Source organism: Melanotaenia boesemani, chromosome 12 (genome assembly GCF_017639745.1).
Source record: "Melanotaenia boesemani isolate fMelBoe1 chromosome 12, fMelBoe1.pri, whole genome shotgun sequence".
In the NCBI taxonomy this organism is placed as follows: domain Eukaryota; kingdom Metazoa; phylum Chordata; class Actinopteri; order Atheriniformes; family Melanotaeniidae; genus Melanotaenia; species Melanotaenia boesemani.
The window spans coordinates 7,105,636-7,133,278 of record NC_055693.1 but is presented as its reverse complement, the minus strand read 5'-3'; the positions used below and the strand labels follow the sequence as shown (position 1 = coordinate 7,133,278).

At 39.0% G+C, this 27,643-nt stretch overlaps 1 protein-coding gene across 3 annotated transcripts in view; it reads right to left on the bottom strand.

Annotated features, from left to right (window-relative positions):
- Positions 1–27,643, bottom strand: part of man1a2 (mannosidase, alpha, class 1A, member 2) — a 127,114-nt gene that overhangs the window by 85,358 nt on the left and 14,113 nt on the right. For all 3 annotated transcript variants that reach the window (XM_042001643.1, XM_042001645.1, XM_042001644.1), the window contains exons 3-4: positions 18,575–18,836; positions 1,671–1,767 (exon numbers count right to left, since the gene is read on the bottom strand). In XM_042001643.1, coding sequence (XP_041857577.1) covers positions 1,671–1,767; positions 18,575–18,836 — 359 coding nt within the window. The remainder of the gene's footprint in view (positions 1–1,670; positions 1,768–18,574; positions 18,837–27,643) is intronic.

The window sequence follows — 27,643 nt, the reverse complement described above, 5'->3', positions numbered from 1 at the left end:
CATAGTAGTGATAGTGATCTGTTTTTATGACAAAAATGTGATAAATAATTGTGTTATAATGGATCGCTCATTGTAGAGTTATCCTATAGTCTCAGAATAAAACACTATGTTTTGCGGCCGGATTGTAAACCTCCTGGACGGGATAGAAATGCTTGGATAAGGTCCGTCAAATTACTTAGAGTTCCTGAGAAACTGTTGATGATATAAGTGATAGTGCTCATGGGCGCCAGTGATCTAGTCTCAAGGGTAAAAAAGATCAGATGTTTTACGCAAGTGTCTAAAAGAATGCATCTAAAACTATGAGTAAAACTAATAAATAATCCAAATTTAAGCTATTATTTGATTATTTGGGGGTTTCTTTAAAATGTATTTTTCCATCTAGAAGTGTTCTGGTAAAATTAAAAAGGTATAAAATCTCTCCAGCACAGTTTGCTGTTGGATCTGTATCATCGTCTAGTTGGCTGCAGCCTCTACAACTCAAATCTCAGAAGAAATGCTGCCCCAGATCAGCATCTCAGGAGAATAAAAGGTGGCTGCCAACGGTAACGTCTCCATCTCTACAAACAATCTGACAAACACCTCAGGGCTACTTGATTTGAAAAAACAACATCATTATTGACTGATTGTTTTAGTTTGTATTTATCACAACTGTCTATCAAGATTAACTATTAGCTATGGATCTGGATATCTCAGGTAAACATCAGACTAAACATTGATCAGTCTGATCTAATTCAGATGTCAAAGACTTTAAATTAATAGTTGATCTGATCAAATTGCCTCCATGTAAACAGAGCTACTGACTTTGGAAACATTGTACATTTATTGATCTTTTGATTAAAGAAAAAGAAAAAAAAATCAATTATTACCCAGAGGTTTGCTCTTTTTCAGCTGAACTTAACAAAGCGCAGCTTACAGAGGATTAATTCTGAGATGTTGTGGAAGTGCAAGAGACACTGCTGTGAAGGAAAAAGAGCCTGTTCAATTTCTTAAAAGTGAAATGAGCGTAACATAGTTTCACCTCATTTGTTGGCAGGTAAAATTAAAATCCAATCAACTGCACATCAACAGCATCTTTGCTTTGTTCAGTTCAAACAACTTTATTTATGCTTTAAAGGTAATTCAGTTTCACACAGGACCCAGAGCACAGCAAACCCAAGCGCCCTACATCCACAAAGTTACAACCGAAAGTCAGGAACAGGCAACACAGGGAGGCCAAGAGAAGAATTTGCAAAATAGACACAAAATACAATAAAAAAATAGATAAATATAAACAAAAAATATAAATCAGTATTTTCAAAATTCATAGGCCACATACGTGAGCAAGCTCTCGTAAGCTAATAACTGCTGAACGGATCAGCTGTCCGTAAACTGGATGCATTTTCTTTCTTATTTTTCCATCTTGCCGGTCAGTGATGTGCTGCCTGCTTGTAATCTTTTTTCTGCTGATGTTCACCAACACACTGTCTGGAGTGATGTGCATCCTGCTGGAGGCATTATCACATAACCTTGTACACAAAAGAAAAAAAAAGTGTGTGCATGTGTAAATGCGCGCTGACTGATAACAAGACCGAATGTGTGCAGTCACGCGTGCATTTGTGTGTAATTAACAACTGTGTGAACAGACTGCCGACGGGCACGGACGCAGGAGAGAGGAGAGGTGTCTGACTTACCAAAGATATTTGTGGAGTGTCCTTTCTTAGCGATGGGCTTCAGTTCGTTGTGACCCCAGCCATATTGTCTGTAGCTGTCCCACGCATGCTTCATCATCTAAAACCAAGACAACAAATAAAGAAGACGTCAGCTCTTCTTGCCTCATTGCCAAAAATGCAGAAAGGCGATTGTTCATTTAATTAATAGTTTAACTGGATAATTTTCTGGTCATTTTTCTTTTATCTGATTTGCTAAATTACAGAAAAACTACAGAGCTGAATTTCATTAAACCTGGTGGAGAGCAAGAAGCTATTAAATGCTTGTGCATAATTAGATTATGTGTATTCAAAATTAAGAAAAAGAGCACAAGCCTTGGTGGAAGATGCATTTTGTGAGTGTGCTCAGTTTAGAATCATAATGTTATTTTACAATGGATCATTTACATTTTAGCGTAATGTCGTTTCAGCTGCAAAGTCGGCCACAGCTGTAGTTCAAGTCTCCACAGGACAAAAATCTGACTTCTGAATCATCAAAATAACCAAAAGGTTTAAGGTCATTATCTAATCTTTATATACTGAGAATAATACTTCAACCTTAAAAAAAACACAAATAAATAAATCAAGACAAAATTGGGCCATGAAGTGAGTGGAAAAGGACTGCAGCGTATCAAGCTAACAGTTACGGAGATGGCTTAAATAACTAATATTTGGAAACTTCTTAAATATTTGGTGAAATCAAATAGAGGAAAGTCAACATCAGAACTTAAAACAAAAGCAAAACAACTGGGTAAAAATATGAATAAATCTTGAACTCAGGTAGTGTTTCTTTATAGTCTACCATCTACGTGTGGATGTCAGTCCACCCAATAAAAGCAAATGTAATTTTATTCTTCACATGACCTCTGAAAGGAGCCTGCAAACAACAGACACTGTGGAGAGGACAAAGAATAAAGAGAGCAAGACATTGTGAGATTAGCCCTGACACAGACTGATGCTGAGGAGAGACACTTCGGGGATGACAGCCCGAGAGCGTGCCAGCTTATACTGAAGCAGTGCTGCTCTTTTTCAGTTCCTTCCTCCAACGGCTTTACTCACGGGACACTGACATCCTCGGAAAAGTACATCTCCTGTCTATGTAGTTGAGTCAGTCACAGTTAGGTTTTAAGAATATCTGGAGATTTGGTTCTTTATTGTGTGCCTGCAAGTATTCCCATCCATCCACTGCCAGCCGTTTGTTGACTTTATACAACGGCAGCTTTCTCACTCATCAGCCACCCCAGTGAGACAGAAGAGACGCCGTATGCACGTCAACCAGAGCTGGATTTATATGCAAAAACATATGTCCTATAGATGTTTCAGGTTTGCAGGGTCTTGGGAGTTTGTGTTAATTAAAAATTCATTGAAATTTTACATTTTGGAAAAACTGACATCCCTGCAATAGGGAACCCAGCTACTGTTTCCATCGACACTTTAAGGTTTCTCACTAGTAGACCGTGTAAAAAAAAAAAAAAAAAAAAACATGTTTAAAATGCGCCCTCACTGCGATAAGCCTACAAGAGAGGTGAAGAGTCGTTACGATGCAGACACAGTAGTTATTAAGAACTTAGATCGTTACAATCTGCTGAACAATGAATGTTCAGATTCAGATGCGTTGCCTGTTCTAGTCTCAGAAGTCATGTTTACCTGGAATTGGTGTAATTTCCTACATCAGTCATGAATTTAAAAAGTACCGATCATTAAATATTCATGCAGCCATTTTACACACGATTTTTTAAAACCTGCGAGCCTACGAAGAGTTGGCTGCAACTATACCATCATACTGATCATTACTGTTAATTAATCAAATATTTATTGTTCTGGTATTTTGGTTCTGAAATCAAAAATATCTGTTCATCTGTGTGGATTTATTTCTGATCAATATATTCAGGGTGTTATAAAAGAAAGATGTACTATGTCTAAATACACAGGCTTAATTAATTTAAAACATCTTGCAAAAGAGGCACTAAAAATATGAAAGCAGTCAAAAATATACAGAAGTGTATTTATTTATTACAAGAACAATGAAATATACAAAAATCGTGATGTGCTCATCTGCATGTGGGAGTTTCATCCAGATCAGTACCGCTGGATTTAAAATCACATACTTATTGTGTCTGTCGCCCTTTTCTACATGAATTCTCAGGTGTAGGCTACCATGTCATCTGTTGTCTCATCATCCCATTCATCTTGCTCACACATTTTAATTGCAGCCATCTTTACTTCTGCTCAAAAGTCCAAACTGTCCTTTATATCCAACCCACACTTAGCCAGAACCACATCACCTGGGAAAGTTTCTGCAGAAGTCCGCTGTTCTCTGGGATGTGTTTATCCAACGTATTCACTGCACGGCACCAAGACAGAAATCTGCTGGTTAATTTCCTTTTTGTGCTCTGATCACAAAGCTGCTGCTGCAGCCGAGTACACCAACTCGAGAAAAAAATATGACAGGACGTAGCACTCGTCGGAAATTCAGAAAAAGACGTAGATTAAAAAGATGAGAGCCACTGTTGAACTGATGTAAACAGATGGTGGGTACACCCAAAATAGCGATTTCTCCCACAGTTCTGTGCGTTGATGACATTGATGTGCATTCTCTATAGGTGTCTGTTGTATCAGATAGTCATAATTCCAGGAACATGTAGGATAGTAATTAACATTTTTCGTATATGATGCACTAATGAAGCTTGGTGAGAATCTTTACACTCCTCAGACATCGTGTATTCTTTTCCAACCTCACTATGCCAGTTTCCCTCTGCCTTTTCACGCCACCATGTGGGGGATAAGAATTCAGACCTCCATCCAACTTTCCCTCCTTGGAGCGGGCATGCAGCCAAGCTAACACAGACAAGGGCCAGAAGCATCATTGTGTTTTTGGCCTTGCTGTTTTCCATGATGCAACCCATACACGCACCAAAGATTATAAATCAAATTAATACACACCATGACACGGACACTTTAGTATTGGCAGACTCCCTCTGATGTGTGTTGATTGGATGCTTCATCAAATTTTGATTTGCCCGTATGCCAAGGACAACTCACACTGCAGGGTGTTTGACAGCACTGACAAACTGCTTATGTAAAAATGGATCTTGGAATACTAATTAGACATTAAGACAGAAAATTCTGGGATCGATTTTGACAGTCACCACTTACCATTAAAACATCTTGGGAGGCACACTGAAAAGGATGAGGGAAAAATTGGTTTGAATTGGCCCGAGTGGCTGACCCTTTCCACAATTACACCTAAACCTCATCAGCAGCTGGCTGCAGAGGCAGAGCAGAAAGACATCCAGTAAACTGTAGTGTTGGATCAAAAGCTCAAAGAACCCTGACAACTTTCCAAAGTAAAACAGGAAAACACAGTCTACTCTTTAGCAAAATTAGTCACACTTTTAGTCCCATATGTTTTTGGTAAGGTTAGCATACCTTAAATCTAATATTAAAATCTTTAAAATATCTCATATCGATAAGGTGGACAGCTATTTACATACTTTTAACTCCTAATCCTTTAGTACAATTACATTGTCAGTTTGTTTTTCTTTTCTTTTTCCCTTTTAGACCACGACAATAGCAGCACAAGGCATGGCAGATTCATTTGCTTAACATTTCATGTACAAGAAAAAAATGCAAGAAATAAAGTTACAGTGTGAAGAATCAAGTTGTTTTGATAAAAAGGAGCAGCAACATTTTTAACCTTGATAAACATGCTGGGTTTCAGCAGACCTGCAGGTTTCTGGGAGTTTGTTCCACACGTGAGGAGCATAAAACTGAACGCTGCCTCTCCATGTTTAGTTCTGACTCTGGGAACAGAAAGTAGATTGGATCATGATGACCTGAGGAATCTGGTTGATTCATAACGAACCAGAAGATCCTGAATGTATTTTGGCCCTAAACCATTAAGTGCTCTGTAAACTAATAGCAGGATTTTGAAGTCAGTTCTTTGACGACAGGAAGCCAGTGTAAAGATCTGACGACTGGAGATATATGATCCACTTTCTTGGTCTTAGTGAGGACTCGAGAAGCAGCGCTCTTGACTAACTACAGCTGTCTGATAGACTTTTTAGGGAGACCTGTAAGGACAGAGTAGTAGAGTTAGAGTAGTCTATGATTAATGCATAAATCCTGCTTCAGGCTGACTTCACAACCCCCTTAATGTGACTGCTGAGGTTCAGATCTGAATCCATGACTACTCGCTGACCTCTGGCTTGGTAGCTGGTTTTTTGTAACGTCACTATGAGAGTGCTGATTTAGAAGTTTTTTTCCTTGGCTCCAAAAAACTTCATTTCAATTTATTCCTATTTAACTAAAAAAAAATCTGCCACATCCAAGCTTTAATTTGATCAATGAATTTTATCAGTGTTTGGACTGGACTAGTTTCCCAGTGAGATGGATGTGTAATTTTGTGTGTCATAAGCATAATTATGGCAACATGAGCTATTTTTCATAATTTGAGCAAGTAGGAGCATGCAGATGCTGAACAGCAGTGGCCCCAAGATGGAGCCTTGGGGAACTCCACAAGTTAGTTATTTTTGTTCAATCAGATTTATTGTTTCCTATAGACACACAGATGTCCATGTATTTTTAAAAGAGACTTATATCGTTAAAGTACTGTGCCAGAAAGTCCTACTCAGTATTTCAGCCGGTTTAGTAAGATGTTACAGTCGACAGTATTGAATGTAGGACTGAGACCCAGTAGTCCAGGACTGAAATGTTGCCACTGTGTGTTTAAACAGTCATTGGAGACCTTAACTAGAGCAGTCTCTGTGCATAAGCCATCTGACATCAAATAAAACAGAAATCCTAACATTTATGGACACCTTTTGTTTTTTAGGTCACAGCACAAACTGCAGGAAGCGCAACAGCGATTCCAAAGTCAGACCACGCATCTTCATCTTTCACCACATTTTAATGGATCAACCTGTCCCCAGTTTAAACACTGACTTTCAAACACACTGACAGTCACATGTGGCATCTATTTCGGAGGAAAAAATAATAAATCATGACTTGCCTCAGAGGACTGAGAGCTCAGTTGTTAAAGAGTATGGCCACATCTCTGTGTTGCCGCAGTGTATTCATTAACCATGCAACATTATACACTCCAGCTCAGTTTAGAAGTGAGTGGCAGCCCAGAAGTGGCCCGGTGTTTTTAAGGTGAGAGTCTGAAGGAGATTAAAAACCCTCTCCTCCCTCCTTCGCCTCTTAAGCCGATGAGGATGAGAGAAAAGTGAAAAGTCTGAAAACTGCTGCAGTTTCATGGAAATGCTGCATTTTTTTCTTATCTGATAAACTTGGGTGTTTAGACTCTGAAAAGATGTATTGGCATTTTACAGATTCTGAGAGACATTTTAAAACAAACCAAGATGAAAATCCTTAGAGCCATGCACCTATTTTCAGGCCACTGACTGAAAACTGCATACCCATAATCTACTGCTGTAATTCTTTTTCTCTAACAGAGGAAAATGCATGAAGAAAAAAAAAACCTATGCAAATATGCACTAAGGTGAGACGGCAGATAAAAAACGCATTAAGAACACTTGGTAATAATTCCATATGATACGAAATATACTTCAATATCAGAAGGAACGTTTGATCAGGACTCTGATTCATCTTCTTGGATCACATCATTTACACAGAAAAGGAAATATCAGGTGAGTTTTTCTGAGGAGGCAGGTTGGTCTCTGCCCCGATGTCCTGCCAGGCTGGGCACTTTAAAGCTGTGACCTTCACTGTAGCAGCCTGAGAGGCTAAAAAAGAAGCACAACCGGGCCCTTTCCATCCCTCTCCCACAGGAACAACAGTCATGATTCAGACACCCTTATCCCTCATGTGCCACAATCTCTCACACACACATACAGTTACATAGTACATACCCGGATAACCACAGGGCAGTAAAATATTCATAAATCAAACCAGCTGCAACCAAGGCCGTTACCTTTGCAATTATTTACAGGGGGAAAAAATAAATAAAAAAATCAGTTTGACAAGCTTATGGAGGTTGGAGGTGGTGGAGAGCTGAGCTGGAGTTATTCACTGCTCTCAGTGACCTCTGGAGAAAGTATGACTGATTTAAAGTGCTCAACCACCTGCCCTCATCTTTCTCATCTCCCTCCAACTCGCACATGGAGCTGTCCTATCTGGCTTAACGGAAGGTCTTTCAGAAGATGCACGAGGGTGGAGAAAGTGTGACATCTGAATTGCTTCTAGCATGTAAATACATTCATGACACTTCCCCATGAAATTGAAGCAGTGAAGGACTCCATACAGGCAAAGAGCTCAAACGATGATGACTACCAATTTTCTTCAAGGTCATATATCGAACCCACATAGAAAACAACTGCTTCACTCTTGCTGTGTGAATTCTGATCATTTTTTAAGCTAAGCTTAGATTGGGAGAGCTTAGCATTTTGGAAGAGCCACTTCTTCATCTGAGGGATGCTCATTTGTCATTAGTATAGATTTTACTGAGTCATTTGTGGGTCACTTCCCAGTTTATACACCATCGCTGCTGAAGTGATTAATGTGCCAATCAGTGAGACGGAACATTTTATGACTACATTGACTTTAACAGCTTTACTTGAGATCGAGCACTCTTATTGAGATGCCTTTCACTCCATCATTTTCATATCATTCCTGCATCATTTTTGCCAGATGAAAGTAACCACTGATGCTGCAAGGTTCAAGTCTGTTAAAGTTTTTTTCTATTAGAACAGGAGAGCACTATGCATTGCAACTGTTGAATCATTTAATAAATATTCAAACTTAGGAGGACAGTTTAAAAACAGATGCGCTGACGAATATTTCAATATTCATAATCACTGAGCAGCCACCTAAATGATTTTTTTATCAGCTCATTGATTGAAAATTGGCCTGATGAGCCCTGCTGGCAACATAAGAAAATGCTGATTAAGATGAACTGCCTCTATCAAGCATAACTGATCTATTTTTTACACTCATATTCAGCAAAAAAAAAAAAAAAAAAAAAAGTGCAGATTTTTTTTAATTAAATCTGCACTTGGTTGCCTGAGCAACAAAAAAAAAAAAAAAAAAGCAAATCTACTGAAACCAAGCCAATTAGCACGTGACTGCAATCTAGAAACAGCGCTCGATAGAGTGGCGAGCTCTATACGCCTTTTCATACAGGATGTTGCTTGACCTTGTGGCCAAGTTTGGCTTTACACACGTGTCACGTGACCAGGAATTTTGTTCTCGCAGACAGTGTTGGGGACATCTGGCAGCTTGTTCTCAATACATCATCCAAGCAGGACTTTATGTAAATGTAACGTTGGAATTGTGTATCGTATTCTAACATCGAGTGCATTTTAGTGTCTCACTTTCTCAAACATGTATTGCAACAACGGTAGCCGCAGTCTGTCAGAAAGTCTCAACAACACGGATGAAAGCATGTCATCCGATAGTTAATAGGGTGTTCACTCAGGTGAAGAAGTTACTTCTGGGTCATAATTGGTCAGGGGGGAAAACATCTGGTGGACGTAAATTCACTGTCAGATATCTTTCCTCTGTGTTTAGAAGGAAGACTGGTTGTCACAGGGGGAAAGGATCTCAACAGGGAAACCGGCCTGGACAACAAACCGGGCTGGTAAAAGCCAGCTTTAAATGCCTTCCCACCGGCTTTATCTCGGCTCAAAGCTGCCATTTACTGTGACTACGAAAGCAACTGAATGTATGAACAAATCTAAAATTCTTCGCTTACAAGCATAATAATGACACATGCAGACATCGATTTTGACCAGTAAACAAGAGAAAATGTTACAAAATATCCCATTAAAAATAAAGATAATTTGGTCTCCTGGTATTCTCAATAAATTACTATGAGTGGAAATACTGTCTCCCCTCTGTCACACCCTCTCAACTACTATCACAGTCAAGCACCGATTTTAAGATACACTTCTTTTTTTCCTGTGGTAAATTATGGAGCAATCAGCAGTAAATAATGTATGGCAAACCTTAATAAATCACAGTGTGCTACTCATTTAAATACTCTCCTCCCAAAACGTGCACCCACACAGATAACACAGATACATAAACAGCAGGGCCAATTTAAAAACCACTGTGTCCAACAGTTTAATTAATTCAAATTGGGGTTTTAGCCAGGCACAAAATGGATGTGTATTTTAGCCAAAGTCTCTACTCAGCTACATGATTTCAAACCCAAAGCACCCTCATCTAATGCTAGTTGGCGGTTGGCTAAATTATTCTAAATTAATTGGATGGGGAATCCCGTAGAATACATCTTTTTTTTTTTTTGGTTTTACCAACTTTCTGCATTGGTTGCACTGGTGTGCCAAACTTTTTCATGTGAGTGCACCGACAAAATATTTAGGTGCTTCACAATTTACACAGTGTTGCTTTCAGCACCTCATTTAATGCATTTTAATTACTGCTTTTTTATCATTATTTTAAGAAATAAATGTGAAGTGCTAGCTTCAGTGAACTAAATTAAACTTAACCTGTGCTGCTTCTGGAAAATTTCCCTCCCCAGATTCACATTTCATCTTTTTTTGATTAAAATAATCTACTTGGAGTTTAGCAGTAATATACAACATTTATGTCTAGTCAACATACATAAATATCTATGATTTTTTAAATGTACAGCAGCCTCTACTATTCGTATTTTTGTCGACCACAACTACTATTTTTTCCACCGATCGTCTGCAGGACAGCCTCTAAGTGCAGCTCAAACACTCAGGGTGAGTTTGATGGAGGTTGCTCTAGTTTTCTGGCAGTCATTATTTTTATATTCTCATCCTGATGCTTCACCAGAAACATGCAGCTTTTTAGTTTTTTTTCTAGAACCACAAACCCTTTGAATTCTCCTTTTTTTTATTTATTGAAAACTCAGGTGATGCTGTCTGACCTTCTGGAGGAAACCTAAGTCAGTGCAGGTGAAGTGCAGGTGAAGTGCAGGTGAAGTGCAGGTGAAGTCGCGCAGACGGGGGGCTGCTGAGGTCAAAATTCAATCAGCTCTCATTTAGCTTTTCTTGTTTATTTGGCTCAAGCACCATGAAAAAGTCTTAAATTAAATGGGGATAACAAATAATAAAATTCTCGTCTGTCTTTCTTTGTCTTCCTGGATGTCAAACCAACACATGCAGTGCACAACTGCAGATAAGAGCCAATCAGAGAAGAAGACCCATCTCTTCTCGGCCTTTAATTGGCTTTTCATCACAGCGTTATTCTTCCCTTAGAACAGGCAGGAGGGGAAACAACACAGAATACACAGATAGAAATTTGAGGAGATAAAAGTCCAACACCTAGACCTGAAAAATGTTGGGCACACTGTTAAGACCAAGAAAAAAAAATGGTCACACTGGAAACATTTTGGTCACAATAAAGAGCCCTGAGAGGGGTTGCTAAGGAGAGTACTATCTCGTAAACATGAACATGAGTTATATAATGGACTGCTTGTTATAATCACGTCATTCAACTATGTTCAGAGTTTATTTTTAGGTGGCAGCAACATAATCAGTATTAGAAAATTATCCTGAGTTGCTTTCCAGAGGAAAAATATGTTGTACATTACAAGGGGACAAATGTGCATAATATTCAAATATTTCTTAATTTAATAGTGCGCATGTGTGTGTGTGTGTGCACTGTTGAACCTGGGCCACGGTGGAGGCTGCCTCGGGTTGCAGAAAGGCAGGTGGATGTGTCTCAGACCAGCGGAGGACGCTGGTGTAATCTCTGGAGAAAGTCTGCGACATAATTCTGTCCTGTGCAGTCCTGCACACCACGCTCTGGCTAATGGAGACTTTTGATGCCCTGGCGCAGCCAGAGGAGCGGATGCTGAGGGGACTGTTGCCCAGCACAGCCTCCACACTTGGGGCTATATGGAGGAAAGAGGAGCCAACCCGTCTTTTCTAACAAGTAGTCTATACCTTAAAGTTGTATAACAACTCTATTTAATCAGTAGGCTAATGTTTCCCATGCCATGCACTAAAATGTGCAGTTCTTTACTGCACAAGTAAAAATGCTTTAGGCTACCAATTTTCTCTTTTGGAGGCTATAAAAGGTGATTTCATACCACAAAACCTTGAACACAATAATGCTTAACTAATGCAAGTAAACACAGACAATGTTTAGCGGTTTGGAAAAGTTTTATTCACTGTTTTTTAATGTTTTCATTCATCTCTTCGTGTCGTTTATATTTTCAAAGTAAAAGATTGTGACTTTCAGTTACCAGGCATGGACTGTTATCCAAATTAAAAGCTAATAAAACATTAATCATGAGGATACATATGCTACTTTTACAGACAGACCCTACTCAGCCAGAGTCGGATCAACAATGGCGAGGCTATTAACTGCCTCCGCGATCCTATTCCATGTAGCGTTTTTGTGCGCCTTGACTTTTTAGGGTACCAAACAGCATCTCATTATTCTTTTCCACCTCACAAGTTATTTTTTTTTATCTTGACCTCTTAAAAAAAACTTTTTTTTTTTTTTATTTGGCAGAACGTCTCCTCTCCATGGTTTGACCTCACTGGGCGAGACCTCTGGACCACGAATAACTAAAGGCGTAACATGTAAATGATGACTGATTTCAGCCGCTGCTGTGAATCCAATCGTAAGATCACTCCTGCAATCAGATCTGCGCTGATTTCTGCAATCATTTGATAAATGAGGGCCCTAGGTGTGCAGTCAACATACAAATCTTTCCACCAAACATACCATGAGGGAGGATGCTTGAGAGGAGATTAAAGAGTTTAGTTGAAGGAGGAAAAGCTTGTTGCGTTCTCTGTCAGAAACCATTGTTGTCTGCCCAATACATCTGGATTTTTGCACCTTTTAGATTGCACTTAAAAAGAACTGCTGTGGCCCCTGATTTATCTGGACTTTACAGTCACAGTCCCTAGCTCTGGAGGGAAACATACATGTGCCCTAATGCCAGCCAAAGATCTGTAAACATTTGCTGTTTTCTCCTCAGTTGGAGCTGAGGGAAATCAGCAGTCAGCTCCACAGAGCTCAAACTCTGAACATCTCCAGATGAACCAACTAAGATTCCAGAGTTTTCTTTTGCAGTGATTATAAATAAAAACCTTTTTATTCACATATGTGTGACCTATATGCTACTTTTTAAATCTCTGTTGAATTCAAGCTGGATTTTTTTATGTGGAGCTCATTTATGCTAAGTCATCTTAAGCTCATTTACAGAATCAAACACATTTAATAGGAGTCCAAATGCTGTAAATATAGTCCAATATTATAGATTCAACTCATGTGTAGACAAGCAAATCCCCAAACAATAATGAACAAATCTAACAGCAACATCTAGCTTATTTCAACTGCTTGGGGAAAAAAATACTTCACAATGTGACAGGTAAATAGTACTGCAGAAATCAATAAATCGCCTAAATAATCCTCTGATTCCCAGAAAGAAATGTCTGGATCACATTAGTAGTAGAACTGCAGAGCTCTGAGCATTTCTGGAGCAGAAAAGCTCCTGCAAAATGTGGCCGATGATAAGAGCAACAATAGTATCCTGCTGGATTTCACTACTCTCGCCAACTGCTGGACCACCGGTTTAAATGAAGCTGGAAATTATTGTCTCCACAGTTGAATACTAAACATGATTAAAGGAAATATTGTTTGATCTTTTAACTACTTTCTGCAATTTTTTTAATAATTGAAATCAGAGGTTTAATTAAGTGTTTCTCTTCTATTATCTCATCCATTTCCCTGCTGACATGCAGCTGTGCACATGGCATACTTTGGCTGAATCCCATTTCCACCCCTTAGACCTACCACTCCACTTTGCATGTTGACATTAGGAAAAGGGCTATCTTGACTCTCTTGAAGGAGAAGGGCTAAGGCTAAGGGCCACACAACCCTCCAAACGAAGAAATCCCAGGACCACACTTCAGACTAAGGGGTATAAAAAAATTTCCCGACAGCCACCAGATACATTGGCAAATTTGGTGACAGAAGGGAGGCAAAACACCCATAAAAGTATATTTAGCATCAATAAGGATGTGAAAATTATTTTAAAATTGTGTTCCATCTTGTGGCCATTTATTTACAAACTCATTCATTTTAGGGCTGTTATCAAAATCGCTAACTTGGCGCTAACCGCTAATCAATACTGTTCATTAAATGTTGCTAATGGTCCTCAGCAGAGCCCTCAGAGTGTGGATTATAACAATTTAACATAATGTCTTCTTTTGCTGCTGGCCCTGAGGGAAGCCCAGTCTGCTGCATCTGGGTGGGATGTGATGGGGAGGTGGCTTGTCCACTGGGTTTATACACTAAGAGATACTTGTTTTGTTTTTGTTTTGCTTTTTTTTCTCTCTCTGTGAGTCAGTGTCAGGTACTTCCGGTTGTTGTAATACGTTTGTGATATGTTTCTTGATATGGTTGTTATTTAGGAACTCTTGATTACTGTCAGCTCTGGTCTTTTTGGAAACGCTGTAGGAAATTCTCTGGTGTGTTTCTGTACAAGTGTAGCAGTTGGTTGTCTGGTGATAGTTTGGATTGAAGGGTCGTTGCTTCTTTCCGTTGTGTTTTTGTCTCCTCTTTCTTCTTTCTGCTTTGCTTTTTGCTTCTTTTTGCTGTCTTCCTCCTTTTTCTGTCCGCTCCGGTCTGGTCCAGAAAGATTACATAGATTCCATAAATCAAAATAAATAAATAACAGTAAATAAATAAATCAGCTTATCAAGGGGAGCCTTATACCCATAAACCTCACCTTGGCAAAGCAAATTTGTTCGGCACAACACAGCAACTAGACCATTATTATGTTTGCTACAATGCTGGATAGGACAAGTTAAAAAAAAAAAAGTGCAAAGGGAAGGGAAAAGCAAGGGGAAGGGAATGGGGAAAGGATAAAAACAAATGGAATTGGGTCTTTCATTTACACAAGCACAAGATATATATGGAATTTGCAGTTCAAATAATACGTCTACACTGTTATCCCAGATTACCGGAGTTTACTAGAAACTCGTTCCCTGAAACCACTTTAGTTTATGCACATGCTGAAACTAATATATTGACATATATTCATACAAAGTGAGGGTTTGCAGTGTAGTTTAAAAACAGTGGCTAGTAGTTTAGCCACCTCCAGACAGTTGTAAAAGCTTGAAAACAACCCTAACTCATCATTTAACAAGAACCAAAGATTGCAATCAGTGAATTCTCAGTCAGGCTGTAAATGTAACCAAATTTTGAACAAATCCAAAGTAACTTCAAAAGGAATACATCAAAGACACTGTCAGACTTTGAGTCAGACAGATGATATAGGACAGACAATAACTACTCTGCTTGAATTACGGCTTCCTGTCTCTATGAAACAAACATAATGACAAGAAAATAGACGCAAAACTGCCTCCCTGAACTTGTTTTACAACATCAAGATGCAAGCCAAACGATTCCCTGCATCTACAGTATAAAATAAGGGGAAAAAAGAGGGAAAAAAACACTGGTCTTGCAGATACTGTTTTGCTGTGTGTCATTATGCTTTCTCCTTGGATTCGCAAGGCAATCAGGAAAGGGGGGTGCGCTGTGCTGTTGCCCATACAGCTGCAATGTTCATGCTCATTTGGGATTGTATGGCATTCTCCCTGAATGGCAATTATGAAGGGGAACAAAAGGGGCATTTAGAGACAAAAGGTGGGTTTGGAGTGAATGGGGCTGCTCCTATGCACAACGAGTGTTCTGATTCCAAGTGCTGTTTAATGAGAGACGATATGAGGTAATTATGCAAGGCGAGAGAAAGGGAGGAGAGCAGCACAGAGAGGGAACGATGCCGAGGCCGGCCTGGTGTCTGTAACGAGCAGAACCACATAGAACCATCTGCATTCTGCACATGCACTTCCCGTCTGGCTCGCTGCTGCCTTCAATACGAGCTGGAACTGAGACAAACAGCGGCAGCAGAAAAGTATTCAAACATACAGTGTAATCCTCACACTGACGCACTCTGTGGAAATTAAATTACATCACACCAGTTCTATGGCAGCAACCTTTCACCCTGGTCTACTGCAAGATAGTCTTCACAGGATTAAAGTGAGAGTGCTGAGCCGGGTAAAACGGGAAGGTTGATATTTATGTGCGGAAAGCTGTTGTGTTCTTGCCAACTTTCTCCAAGGTTTGGGCGACATGCCTACAAAATAAATCTTCCATCATTTCCACATCAAATTTGATTTTTCGTTCAATCCAGTTACTCTTTTCTGTCTTAAAACATATTAAATGTATTTAAAACAACATTAAGTTTCATGTTTTTTTCATGCAAATGTGCCTCTTGCATGAAGAAAACTTTGTGAACATGAATAAAGCCACGTTTTTCTACACTGTACTGTACAGTATCTTTAGCGTTACGCAACCACATCCATCATCTCTTTTCCACTTGCTCTTCACCCTGAGTGTCTTTATCATCCACTGACTCCCCTGATGCTGGTTGCCTTTTAGTGGGAGCGTGTGCAGCTACATAATGATAGCTCACTTCACCTGTTGGTGCTTTCAGACAGACAGCGTTCTGGTTTTGGTTCAGGTTCCAGCTCCATTTTGTAGTCTCAAAACCTTGAAGCTTTCTGGGGAACCAGATCCCCTTCACACCAATTTAAGCAGAACCAAAGTGGGAGAACTTTATCCCACAAATGTGAACAAGATAGCTTGGAGATTTGGTTGTCAGGCTCCATTATAACCTCCAGTTGCTTGAAATAAACCATAAATAATACATTCAAACAATCAAGTGAATTTTTAAACGGGTTGAATGAGGAGTTTAAAAGAAGTTCAAGCATGAACCAGTTGAAGAAATGGTGTAAATTATAAAGAATGATTTATCCCCTATTCATGGTTTTCGCACAGTACACAAGAAGGGCACTAACGAGCACTGTTTTTATTTATTTATTTTTGTTTGTTTTCCCCTGATAGTTATATATTTATTTTCTTTGTTGTTTTTGTTTGACGATTGTTTTTAAATTTGTGAATATGATGTTTTTTTGATGATCTCACGAGTAGAAAAAAAAGAGGGGAAAAACAGGAAGTGAACCATTTGGTGACCAGAGCAAAAAAAAAAAAAAAAAAAAAACCCATGCACTGACTCTGGTTACTGAGCAAGTCATCCATGTTGGCGATTCAAACCCCGTTTCCCCAGTCCAATCTGTTGTGCCCTTGGGCAACACACTCTACCCTCCTTGCTTCCATTGGTGTATGCATGTTTCAAAAGTTTATTGGGGGTCGGAGAGGCTGTTGGTACAGACTGGCGGCCATGTTTCTGTCAGTCTGCCCCAGGGTAGCTGTGGCTACACATGTAGCTCACCACCACTAAGTGTGAATGAATAATGGACTCACTTGGGTGCCTTGAAAAGCGCTAGATAAATCTAACCTGGAATTATTGTAACATTTTTCAATTTAAAGTGTTTTATGTTCATGTAAACATCCTAACATGTTCAAAATAAACCCTCAAAATAAAACAAATGAAAAGAAATTGTCAGGATGTCGACGTCAGCTTACATAAATCTAACCTACTGAAATGTAGACTGGCTATGAGACAACAAAACAATGCAGAGGCATTCCGGTTTTTCACTGAATTAGGTTTTCCTGTAATTGACTGACCTAAGGTAATCTGTAGGCACCCTATGGTCCATATTTGTGGAAGACACGGGGGGTGGGGTACTTCTTCTTTGGTTGTGGCTGCTGTGGTGGTTCAAACTTCAGTTAAGGAGTCAGCACGTAAGCCTGAATGTGTGAAAGGCCTGGGACGGAGCTGGCAGTGCATATGACGGGGGGAAATCCAACTTTCATAAAAAAAACAAATCCTCATTAATACCAATATTTCGATTAACTAATAAAATTAATTTATCGCCCAGCCCAACTTTCTCATCTCAAGCATCACCATTTTTCTTTTCTGTTCTTGGTAGGGGTGTAACAGTACATGTATCCGTAGTTTTCAGTACGGAAAGTTCGGTTCAGAGTTCCCTATGCTAGCGGACATGACAGGTAGTGACAGTTATAAGAAAAAAACAGAGCTTAAGACCCTCTTCCGTCGTTAAAATCTCAGTTTGGGAGAATTTAGGTTTCCTAGAGAAGGATGTAAATGTACAAAGACAAGTGGATAAGACAAAAGCAGAATGTCGGACTTGTGGTCACATGGTAAATGGTCTGTTTTTATAAAGCGCTTCTCTGTATCTGGAATGATACCCAAAGATGTTTACAACATACATCACATTCACCCACTCACACACACATTCCCACAATTATGGCGAAAGCTGCAATGCGCTCAACCACGACTCATCAGGAGCAATTTGGGGTTCGGTGTTTTGCTCAGGGACACCTCGACATGAGCTCAACAGGCCGAAGATCGAACCGGCAACCCTCAGGTTACAAGACGACCACAATCCCCACTGAGCAACACCACACTTGTGTCGAGATGTGTACAACATGCTTTCTTCATGTAGCCCCGCCCCCTCCACATGTGGAAGGATTGTGCTCATTCAAACAATTGTTTTATTAACCAAACATGTCACAGCCTCACAACTACTCATATGTTACTTTATCTTTTAAAGCATACACGCAATTAAAGTTTTATTTTTAAAAGAAAACACTGAAGTTTAGATTAAATTCATATTTGTACAAGTTTGAGTGCATTATCTTTATTTGTCTCTTTCACCCTTATATGTATGAATAGTTACCGTCCATTTAAATAAAGGGGGCATATCTCTATTTATTTATTTATTTTTTTATTTTTTATTTAATTAAACATGTTCCTGTTATCAGTTTTATGTTTTGCATTTATTGCCGTACTGTTACAGAAAAAGAACCAAACCGTGACCTTAAAACCAAGGTACGTACCGAATCGTGATTTTGGCGTACCATTACACCCCATAATACTTTGGCAAATCAGCTTTCTTTGTATTATAACAGGTGAGAAGTAATCTTACCTCTCTGATCTTGTCTCTCTTCTCTTTAACATCAGGCTCTGGTGGCTCTCCATCGCTGGTGCCCACCACCTTCGGCATGGGGACGGGTGGTAAGGGTTTAGGCCCTGTCTCCTTTTTCTTCAGGTCCTCCATCACTTTAGTCTTCTCCGTCTGAATCTCAGACTTCAGCTCCTCACGTGACTTCAGCAGCTTCTCCTTTGCCTCCTGCAGAGCTCGCTCGTGGTCTGCACGGATCTTGTCTCGTAGGCTCTCCTCCTCCTCTCTGCAAGAAGAAGAGACGAAGCAGAAATGTTTTAAGTCTTATATTCACACTTTAAATCCCCATTAGCTCCCACTGGGTTCTCACACAATGATTAAATTTTTCCACAGCTTATGCAAAAATAAAAAAGGTGAGAACATTTAATGAGGAAAGGTGAGCAGAATGATTTTTTATTTTAAATTAATTAAAAAATCTGACCCTTAGGAAGTTTATAAACATGTTCATTACAAAGACAAACATTGCATGCTGTGTAAGAGAAACAGCAGCCTTTATAAACCTGTTTCCAGTAAGAGGATATCTCATTTTTATTGCACTGAGATAGTCATTAAATCAGGTTGGCAGCCAGACTGAAACTTACCTGCGTCCATTCCAGATCTTTATGGGAAAAAATACACAACCATCAGTGTCTCCTGGGAAATCTAACCCCAACCCCACTAATCTGCAGTTACATCAGCTCCAAGAAATAGGACAGGTGTAGATGAATACAACGAGAAGGCTGGCAGTGCCAAAATGACAATGAAACATCATCTGCAGTACCATGTGGCAGTACAAGCTCCAGGGTGTTGACACAACTCTACCCCATGTGGATGTACTTCAGTAATGAATAACAAACATAGCGGGATGTTGAAACAAAGGTAGCAGGAAGGCAAAGACACTGAACTGTTCTTTGGTGGCCACCGGAGGTAAGAATGCTGGAGATCTGCCTTCACGTGTTGCCTTGCTGTTGCATAATTTGGCAGATATAGTTAACAGTCATCTAATAAACAATGTCAGCTGTGATGAGGACTGACAAATGAGGGAGTAGGAGGCTCCATTTGGTTGTCTAATAAATGAAGACAAACTGATGCCAAATCCTTTGTGTTTCAGCTGGGAATACTGCAGATTTAACTTGGTTTATTTTAGCTTTCGTACACTTAATGAACGACTGATTGAGGTGCTGAGAAAGTACGAAAATAATACATCACATTTGCCATTTAAAGATACAGACACCGCCGCATGTACAACCCTGCCCTGCCACCGAAAAAGTTTCACGTTAAATATGAAATAACAGGGTCAGACACAGAAACACCTCTGCCCCCGCAGTTATTCCCACCCCGCTGCAGACAAAGCTTCTCGCGGAGTATGAACTGACCAGACCAAAGCAAACTTTTCAAAGACGGCCTGAAGAACAAAACAAAGTCCTTGCTTCTCTTGGAGGATTTGACAAGCTTTACTCCGCTCTGTCACCTCTTTGTCATCACTGTCAAGTGAGCCGCAGTAGAACCGGACAGGAAGTTGTTCGTTTTTCAAAATTAAATTATCTGCAGAGCAGTGTCACATTTCCTGAGTACAATTTTACACACTTATTATGGTCTGTAAATGTGAGCAAATATAGACTTTATGTCCATATGGATCCATTCATACAATATAATTTACATTTGTAACACCTGAAGAATAAAAAATTATAATTCTGAAGGCATGGCGGCTTTGATTTTGCTGTGATGGTTTCTGTAGTGGAAACCCTGAACACATCCAGCTTCACAATAGCATAAAGAACATACCTGGGAGAGTAAACAGGCTAGTTAATAAAACTAGCCAGCGACTCCAACAAGCAAGTTACCGGTAAGCAAGTTCACCAAGAGCCCGATCTCATTTCACATCACTGAATGAATTCTTCATTCTCGCTGTCATTTCTGAACAACTCCACCAACTGCTGTTCGATTACCATTTTCCGGCTGAGTATTTCACTACCTGCAGTTTGTAATCTACAGAATAGGATTTTCTTCTTGGGGCATTTTGTTTGTTTGCAGTCTTTCTCAGTTTTCTTTAAGTTAATATTTTACTAAGCGCCCTCTAGTGGCTGTGGATGGTAATATTTACTCCTTGTTCATGTCAGTCGGTATGAATTAACATTTAAAAATATGTAACATTTAAAAACATGTAAAATTTTTATATAAGTTTTTAATGCAGAGTTTGCCATTTTTAATGCAGAGTTTGCCAGTTGGATTTCATCCTCCGCCGTCATGTCTGTCATGTCCCAGACAGTCTGAGTGCTGCACTTCTGCAGTTTCTAGTTCTACCTTTTGCCCAGAAAAAAGTTTGTTGCACTACACAAATGGCAAAAGGACAAGAAACATTTCCAAAGTTCCAGATATCACTGACAAATGATTGATGCCTCTGTAATATCCATTGTTTTTATCTTAGAATGTATTTTATGGTCTTTGCTGTAAAATCCAGCAACTACAACAGGATCAGCTTACATCAGCCTAAATATTATCTTTCTACTTGCATCGGCTTGTTCTAAACACACCAAACTGCATTGACGTGATCTAACTTGAGAAAAACAAACTAAAACAAATCAAACTGAAAAGGCCTTTTCACAGAGAATATAAAAACATTTATGAACCTTTATGTGACAGGTGTATAACAAAGTTAAAAAAAAAAAAAAACATGTTACAAGTTTCCATGTAAAATCAACATAGGAAACTTGGAAGTAACTGTCATCCAAGAGCAAACATGCAAGTTTGTTTTTAATGATATTCTGTGTCATTTAATGTCAGAGGAGCTGATGGCCTGCTGAGACCCATGTGGACTCAGCTGTAAGCCCCCCCACAGTTAACGCAACATCTGAGAGAAGAAAACAATACAGAGGACATTTCTTTGTGCTCGGAATCAAACTGCAGCAGCATAAATGAGACATTACTATGAAATTTTAAGGCATTTATAATCATGCCTTTTATTTACAACATATAAATAATGGTAATTCTGCAACTATTATGTATAATTGTAAGTATGAAAGTAACTATATCAGTGAAAATGTTCAATTGATAGTTTCAAATCTGGGCAGCATGAAGAAACAGAACTGAAGAGGATTTTCTCCCCAGGATTAGTTTTAATTCAGACTTTAATTCTGACTCCCCTTAACTGCTACAAGAATCTATAGTATGTAAATATCTAACTTATAAGTAATGTGGTAATGAATAAGAATGCAAAACAATCTAAAACAAATGGATTTTTAGAGTTTTTTTGTTTTACATTTCTTATTTCCTAGACTCCTGTGTGGACTACTTAAAAAAACTAGAAAATGTTAACTTTAAGGTGAGCAAATAGAGAGAAAACCATAAACCAGTTATTAACATGATTAAGCAAAGTGTTTATGCTGCTTTTGTTGTGTAACCCACTATGGGTTATCTATCGGTTAACAAGTTCCTGCTCTTAGCCTGCATGGACTCTGTTCTTACCCACTCAGATCATGTACATCCATGCAGTATGTGCTGGTGATCAGGTGAACGAATGAACGGAGAAGCAGACTGAGATGTGAGTCACTCTGCAGCACAGCAGATGTCTTTATTGTATAGCTCGCTGATAAGAGAAAATGGTAAAACCTGAGGCAATTTGAGAAGAAGAGGACCTGTACACAGAGCAGTCCACGACACAGAGCACAGTAGTCAGTCTTTCTGCCTCCTTCAGACTGTATTCATATAAGCTGAAGAGTATAAATAATCAGACTAACAATTCTTTAGCTTTCTTCTTTTTTGAAAACTTAGGAACACCCAGAGAACCAAGCTGATCGAATCATTTGCTAGTAAACGGCCATTTACTCTAAATCCTCTAGGTCCAGTAAACTATGTTTACCTCTCAGGGAACAAGACTGTATCTATGACAACATGAAGGGATGGGATTACACAGTATCCAGTATTCAGCAGGCTGGTTTGGACCACAGGTTTCTCATAAGCTCAACTTTCTGAGGTAATTGGTTTATTGTTATTGTCTCGAATGAAAGACGTCGGCCCTACACACTCGGCTGCCAGCTGTCTTTCACTCGGTAAAACGGATCTTGAATCTTTTGGTTTTTGCATTTCTGCTGTTAGTTTCAGAGCCCTGATGAGAAACACTCCGGTTGGTAAAGATTTATTTACAGAAAAGGTAAGCTGTGCCCACTCTTGTCACAACTGCACCTGAAGCCAATAAAAACCCACAATAAGAGTCATTTGATGCAGGACTTGATGTCTTATCATTCAAAATCCAGATGTTGCCAGGTGTTTTTTTTTTAACTATTTAAATGAATGCTATACCAAAGTCCTTACAATGTCCCTGACTATGCAGACTAATGTTTAAGTTGCAAGGTGAGTCAAACTACTGAACAAGTGCAGGCAAGGGACAAATCATGAGTCTCTCAGGAAAAAAACACTTGGGTTTGCTCCTGTGAAATGACATTTACATAAAGACAGAACCCCAAGAGTGACATATATGTATGCACGGTTATTCAGTGTGACCGTACCTGTCTGATATCTAGTACTTGCACCACTGTGTGCATGTCAGTCCATGCATCACTGCAGTTACAGAGACATTGTGTGTCAGTGCAGGGAGACAGGAGAATATAGGCGAGTTAAAGGTCTAGAAGTAAAAGGACAAGGAGGCAGTGACCAGCTGTATAAACGTAGAGAGAAAGTTATCAGGGAAAATAAAGCAATATGAAACAGAGACAGCATATACAAAAGCCTGTCACTGATTTATGACTGTCTCTGAGAAAAAAGGTAAAAAGAAAAAAAAAGATAATGTATAAGGAAAAGAGGAAAAGATGAGAAAAGATAAGAGAATTAGAGCATAAATAATAAAAAAAAAAAACTTAAAACAAACATTTTATTCTAATTATCCTTCAAACAACAAGAATCTATTTCATAACTCCAACATGACACCGGATGTGGGGCCAACCGAGACCAAAATAAACAGCTTCCAAGTTACACAACATCGCCCTGGAAACAACTCATAAATATTCATGCTGCATCTCAGCGTGTCAGACTTTAATTGATAGAAAACATATTTTGTAACATCAACATGGCGCTTGCTGTGCTCTTGTGCAAGTGAATGCATGGAGATGAGAGCACGTTCAAATATGCAGCATTTACGGTGTGGGGATTTTATTCAAGTTCTGCTCGTAGCAGATTGGGATTGCTTTGGTGACTATATGCATATTTCCTTCATTTCAAGGTCTTTCAATCTTTCTTGCCTGCAATCTTGCAGGTTTTGTGCATAGTGAGGGCATCTATAGACAAACCTGGCAGGTGTTTTGTGTGTTGTGCCACCTTGAAGCACTGCCATCACTGCGGTGGCTAATTACCTCATATATGCTAGCACCTACTGACATGGCATGGCTAGCTGGACTGACGACGTTAGACACTGGTCCACAGTTACTGATGGGGGTTTCTTACCTGGAGAACTCAGAGTTATTCTGTTTGCATTAATCTTACATAAATTGTTTTTAATTCACACAAATATATTTCTTAGTCCATTTAAAGTAGCACTATGTAACTTTCCAACCTAAAAACTCTAAATATTAACACCAGCCATTTTGAACACATATTGTGGCGGATTCAGCAGAGAAACACAAGAGGACATTATCCAAGGAAGAGATGAAATAAAGAGTGAAAGTCAGAGCTAGAGATAAGCCAAGAGTCTACATCAGACTGACTTTAACTGTCTGAAGAGAGCTCAGAGTTCAGGTAGGATGCAACATGAACGCCGAATTAGTCATCGTTAGATTAGATTAGATTAGACTTTATTATCTCACAGTGGAGAAATTCACTTGTTACAGCAGCTCTTGTTATAGAATAAAGTGCAGAAAGACAGTTAGGGTGTGCATCACAAAAAATCTGCTAAAGTTCAGAAGTGCTTCTTATAACATTGACTAGCATAGAAAGACATTACCCGTTACACCAAGTTAAGCTTGATGGCAACGCATACTTTGACATCAATAAGAATATAGTACAAATCCCTTCTCTTATTCTCTGACATGCACAGCATAGTCACCACAGCAGTGGTGGAGGGTCTACTTTCAGGATTGACCTGAATTCCTCTATATCCAAGAGGGTTAAAGTCTGCTCGCCATTTACCATGGCGCTGAGAGTTGACCATGAGCAACAATCCTTTAAATGTTCAGATGATGCTGATGTCAGATGGCTAATATCCTCATCTTTACAATGTATGTAAATATGTTACAAAAGAAAATTCCATTATCTCTAATGACTGTTCATTCTGTTATGTACATCCAGTCTCCCAACAGCAGAGAGAATAATCAGTCCCCATTCAGAGAAAAGTCTTAGTTCACACCCCCCAACCATACTTTCCCCTTCTTCTAGCTTTTATCGCATCAACTCTTTCCTTACCGGAGCCATTCTCACATTCCCTGGCATTTCTCAGGATTTCCCTGGAGTCTCATCAAAGTTTAAAATATGCAATTAAGTGCACATCAACAGCTGCCTGAATCAATTACACTGACTGAGACAAGCGTGGACCAAAGCTATTGCGCAAACAGGTGACTGTGCTGTATCTTGTGCATAACATTTTCTTATTTAAATTTACTCCTCTCACACACATCCCCCAAAATCTGAGCAAAACCAGCAAAGCCCCAACTCCCTGATTAGCTGCCTCTGTCAAGTCAGGCTGCCAGAAATCACTTTGTTATTCTCTCAAGTCGTTTGTATTTAATGTTTAGAGACATCATCCTTTCCATGGTAACTGGAGGGAAGCAGCAGTTGTCTGCCTGGTGGGGGTATCAAGAGTAAGGTTTGTTTGAAGCTGTGGGAACAAGGCTACAGGCTACATAAGATGTTACCACAGCAAAAAAAAACACACATATATACAGAGGTCACAGATTGCAAGTAAAGTCTTAATTACTTAACTGGCTCATTTATTCATGGTGGTAAGACTGCAGGGCTAATGGTGACAGCACAAAACTTGGAAGTAGCAGGAGGAATCAATAAGCAGATCTTGGTATTGATAAAAAAAAACTAAAAATGACACAACCAAATAAAAATTCATAAAAAAAATAATAATAGATTGAAAAAAGAAACTGTTTTTTTGTTCCACACATTACTATAGAAGTCATTTAAAGGGGAAGTCCAAAGGGATTTTTCCTGCATTGCAGAAGTAGACATGGGCAGCTTTTCACAGTCTTGATCCAGGATGCTTTTACCAGAGTGTGAGGAGGAATCAAGAAAAGACACAAATGGAAAGAGTTTGCTTCCTGTTAAGAACCTCTGAGCCAGAAAGCACTTATACGTCTTAAACCGCTCATTTTGTACAGGGCTATTTAATTTTTTTTCCCCACATGGGGGGTTTCACATTGTTTTCATACTTACCTACACTATACTTTAAACTTCACACTTTATGGACATTTCCATATCTTATAAAATCATAAAAATGATTTTTTATGTGGAGGATTTGTACATTTTATTTTGTTGATTTGTGTGTCACTCCATGAAATTAGTACAATTTAAGTCCTTCTGATCTTTTTGGCTGTATTTTGTCTATTGGGTCTCCAAAAATCTATATTTAAGTATCACAAACTGAAATGTATTATTTAATTCAGAGTAAAACACATTTTTTTTATTTTAATGAAAAATTATTAAAAAAAATTTTTATTTGACATCCTATTTTGTCATGTCAAATAAATCAATAAAAGTGCGCACGGACAATAAAATAAAATCATTTTTAAAAAGGTCCATACATTTTTATATTACAATAAATATTTGTACATTTTTGCTAGCAATGCTTTTTTAAAACAAATTGACCATTTTTTATTGAAATAACATTATTTAGTTCTGTACTTGACTAACTCTTCAACCTTGTTACACAAATGATCCTCCCCCCATAAAACCAATGGTGTGATCCACATGAGCATGAATATCAGGGAATGTCATCACTGCAGTCTTTTTCAGTAGTATATAATAATTCTGAACCTCACGCGTGTCACATGCTGTCTATATCATTCAGTATGTAGAGTGATGGTCACTTAGAGCAATGGTTCCCAACCAAAGCGGGTCCCTGAGGCTTTGAACTTCCAAGGCTGTTGCAATGAATGTCCACACATTTTAAGAAAAACATGACGATATATCTTGTTAATTTAACTTTGGCTTTATCAAAGGACAGGACTTAGCCAGAATACATTATTTATAGTGAGAATCTCACTTTTGAAACCAAGCACGGTTACAGCATGGGGTGGGGCAGGGGGTCCAAAGGGGGGGGGGGGGGGGGGGGGGGGGGGGGGGGGGGGGCTTTTTATTATTTGCATGAAGGGGGTCCCCAAGGAAGATAGGAACACATGACTTAGAGCTAAATTCACAACCCTGTTACCTGTTTAATTGCAACAGGTTGGTATTTTAACACTTTAGTTTATCTAAGTCCAATTTGCACTGTTCTTGTGGAATGACTTGTAAAATATACAAGCATCAGTTTGTCTTAATGCTTGTGATTAACAACCCTAATTTCCCCTCTTGGCAATAAAAAAGGCAAATCAATCCATCTAAGAACAGCGAACTCAGTTTAAAGTGGACATGTATAGCTCCAGGTGGCCCAAACAAACCATGAGACTCCTACGATGTTTTGCAAAGTAGCCAAAACTGTGTTTGTAATGAGCTGCTGTCAACATGAAGCATCAGACACACTTTCCTTGTCCTGTTTCCCCAGAGGTATGTGATTGATATGCAGGTTGTGCTACGGTTTCACTGTACAGCAGGTTTAATGCTATACAGCATTAAGGAATAATCAGCGTCAAAGCCCGAAAGGAATGAAAATAAAATGTTGTTTTGGGTGAATAAACTCTAATGCTATTTCCTTTTTCTAGTTTATGTGCCACATGCTGACATGTCTACCAGGCAGCCAAAAAGAAAAGGAAATAAATGCTGACAGGTGGGACTGCTAATGTGTTTTTCTTCAAATATTGTAGATAAGCAGATTTACACAGTATATTAATCGATTTTCACTCCATGCTAAAGCTCGACATCAATATATGGTTTTAATTCTAAAGTAAATAAAAGAATCTTATCTCT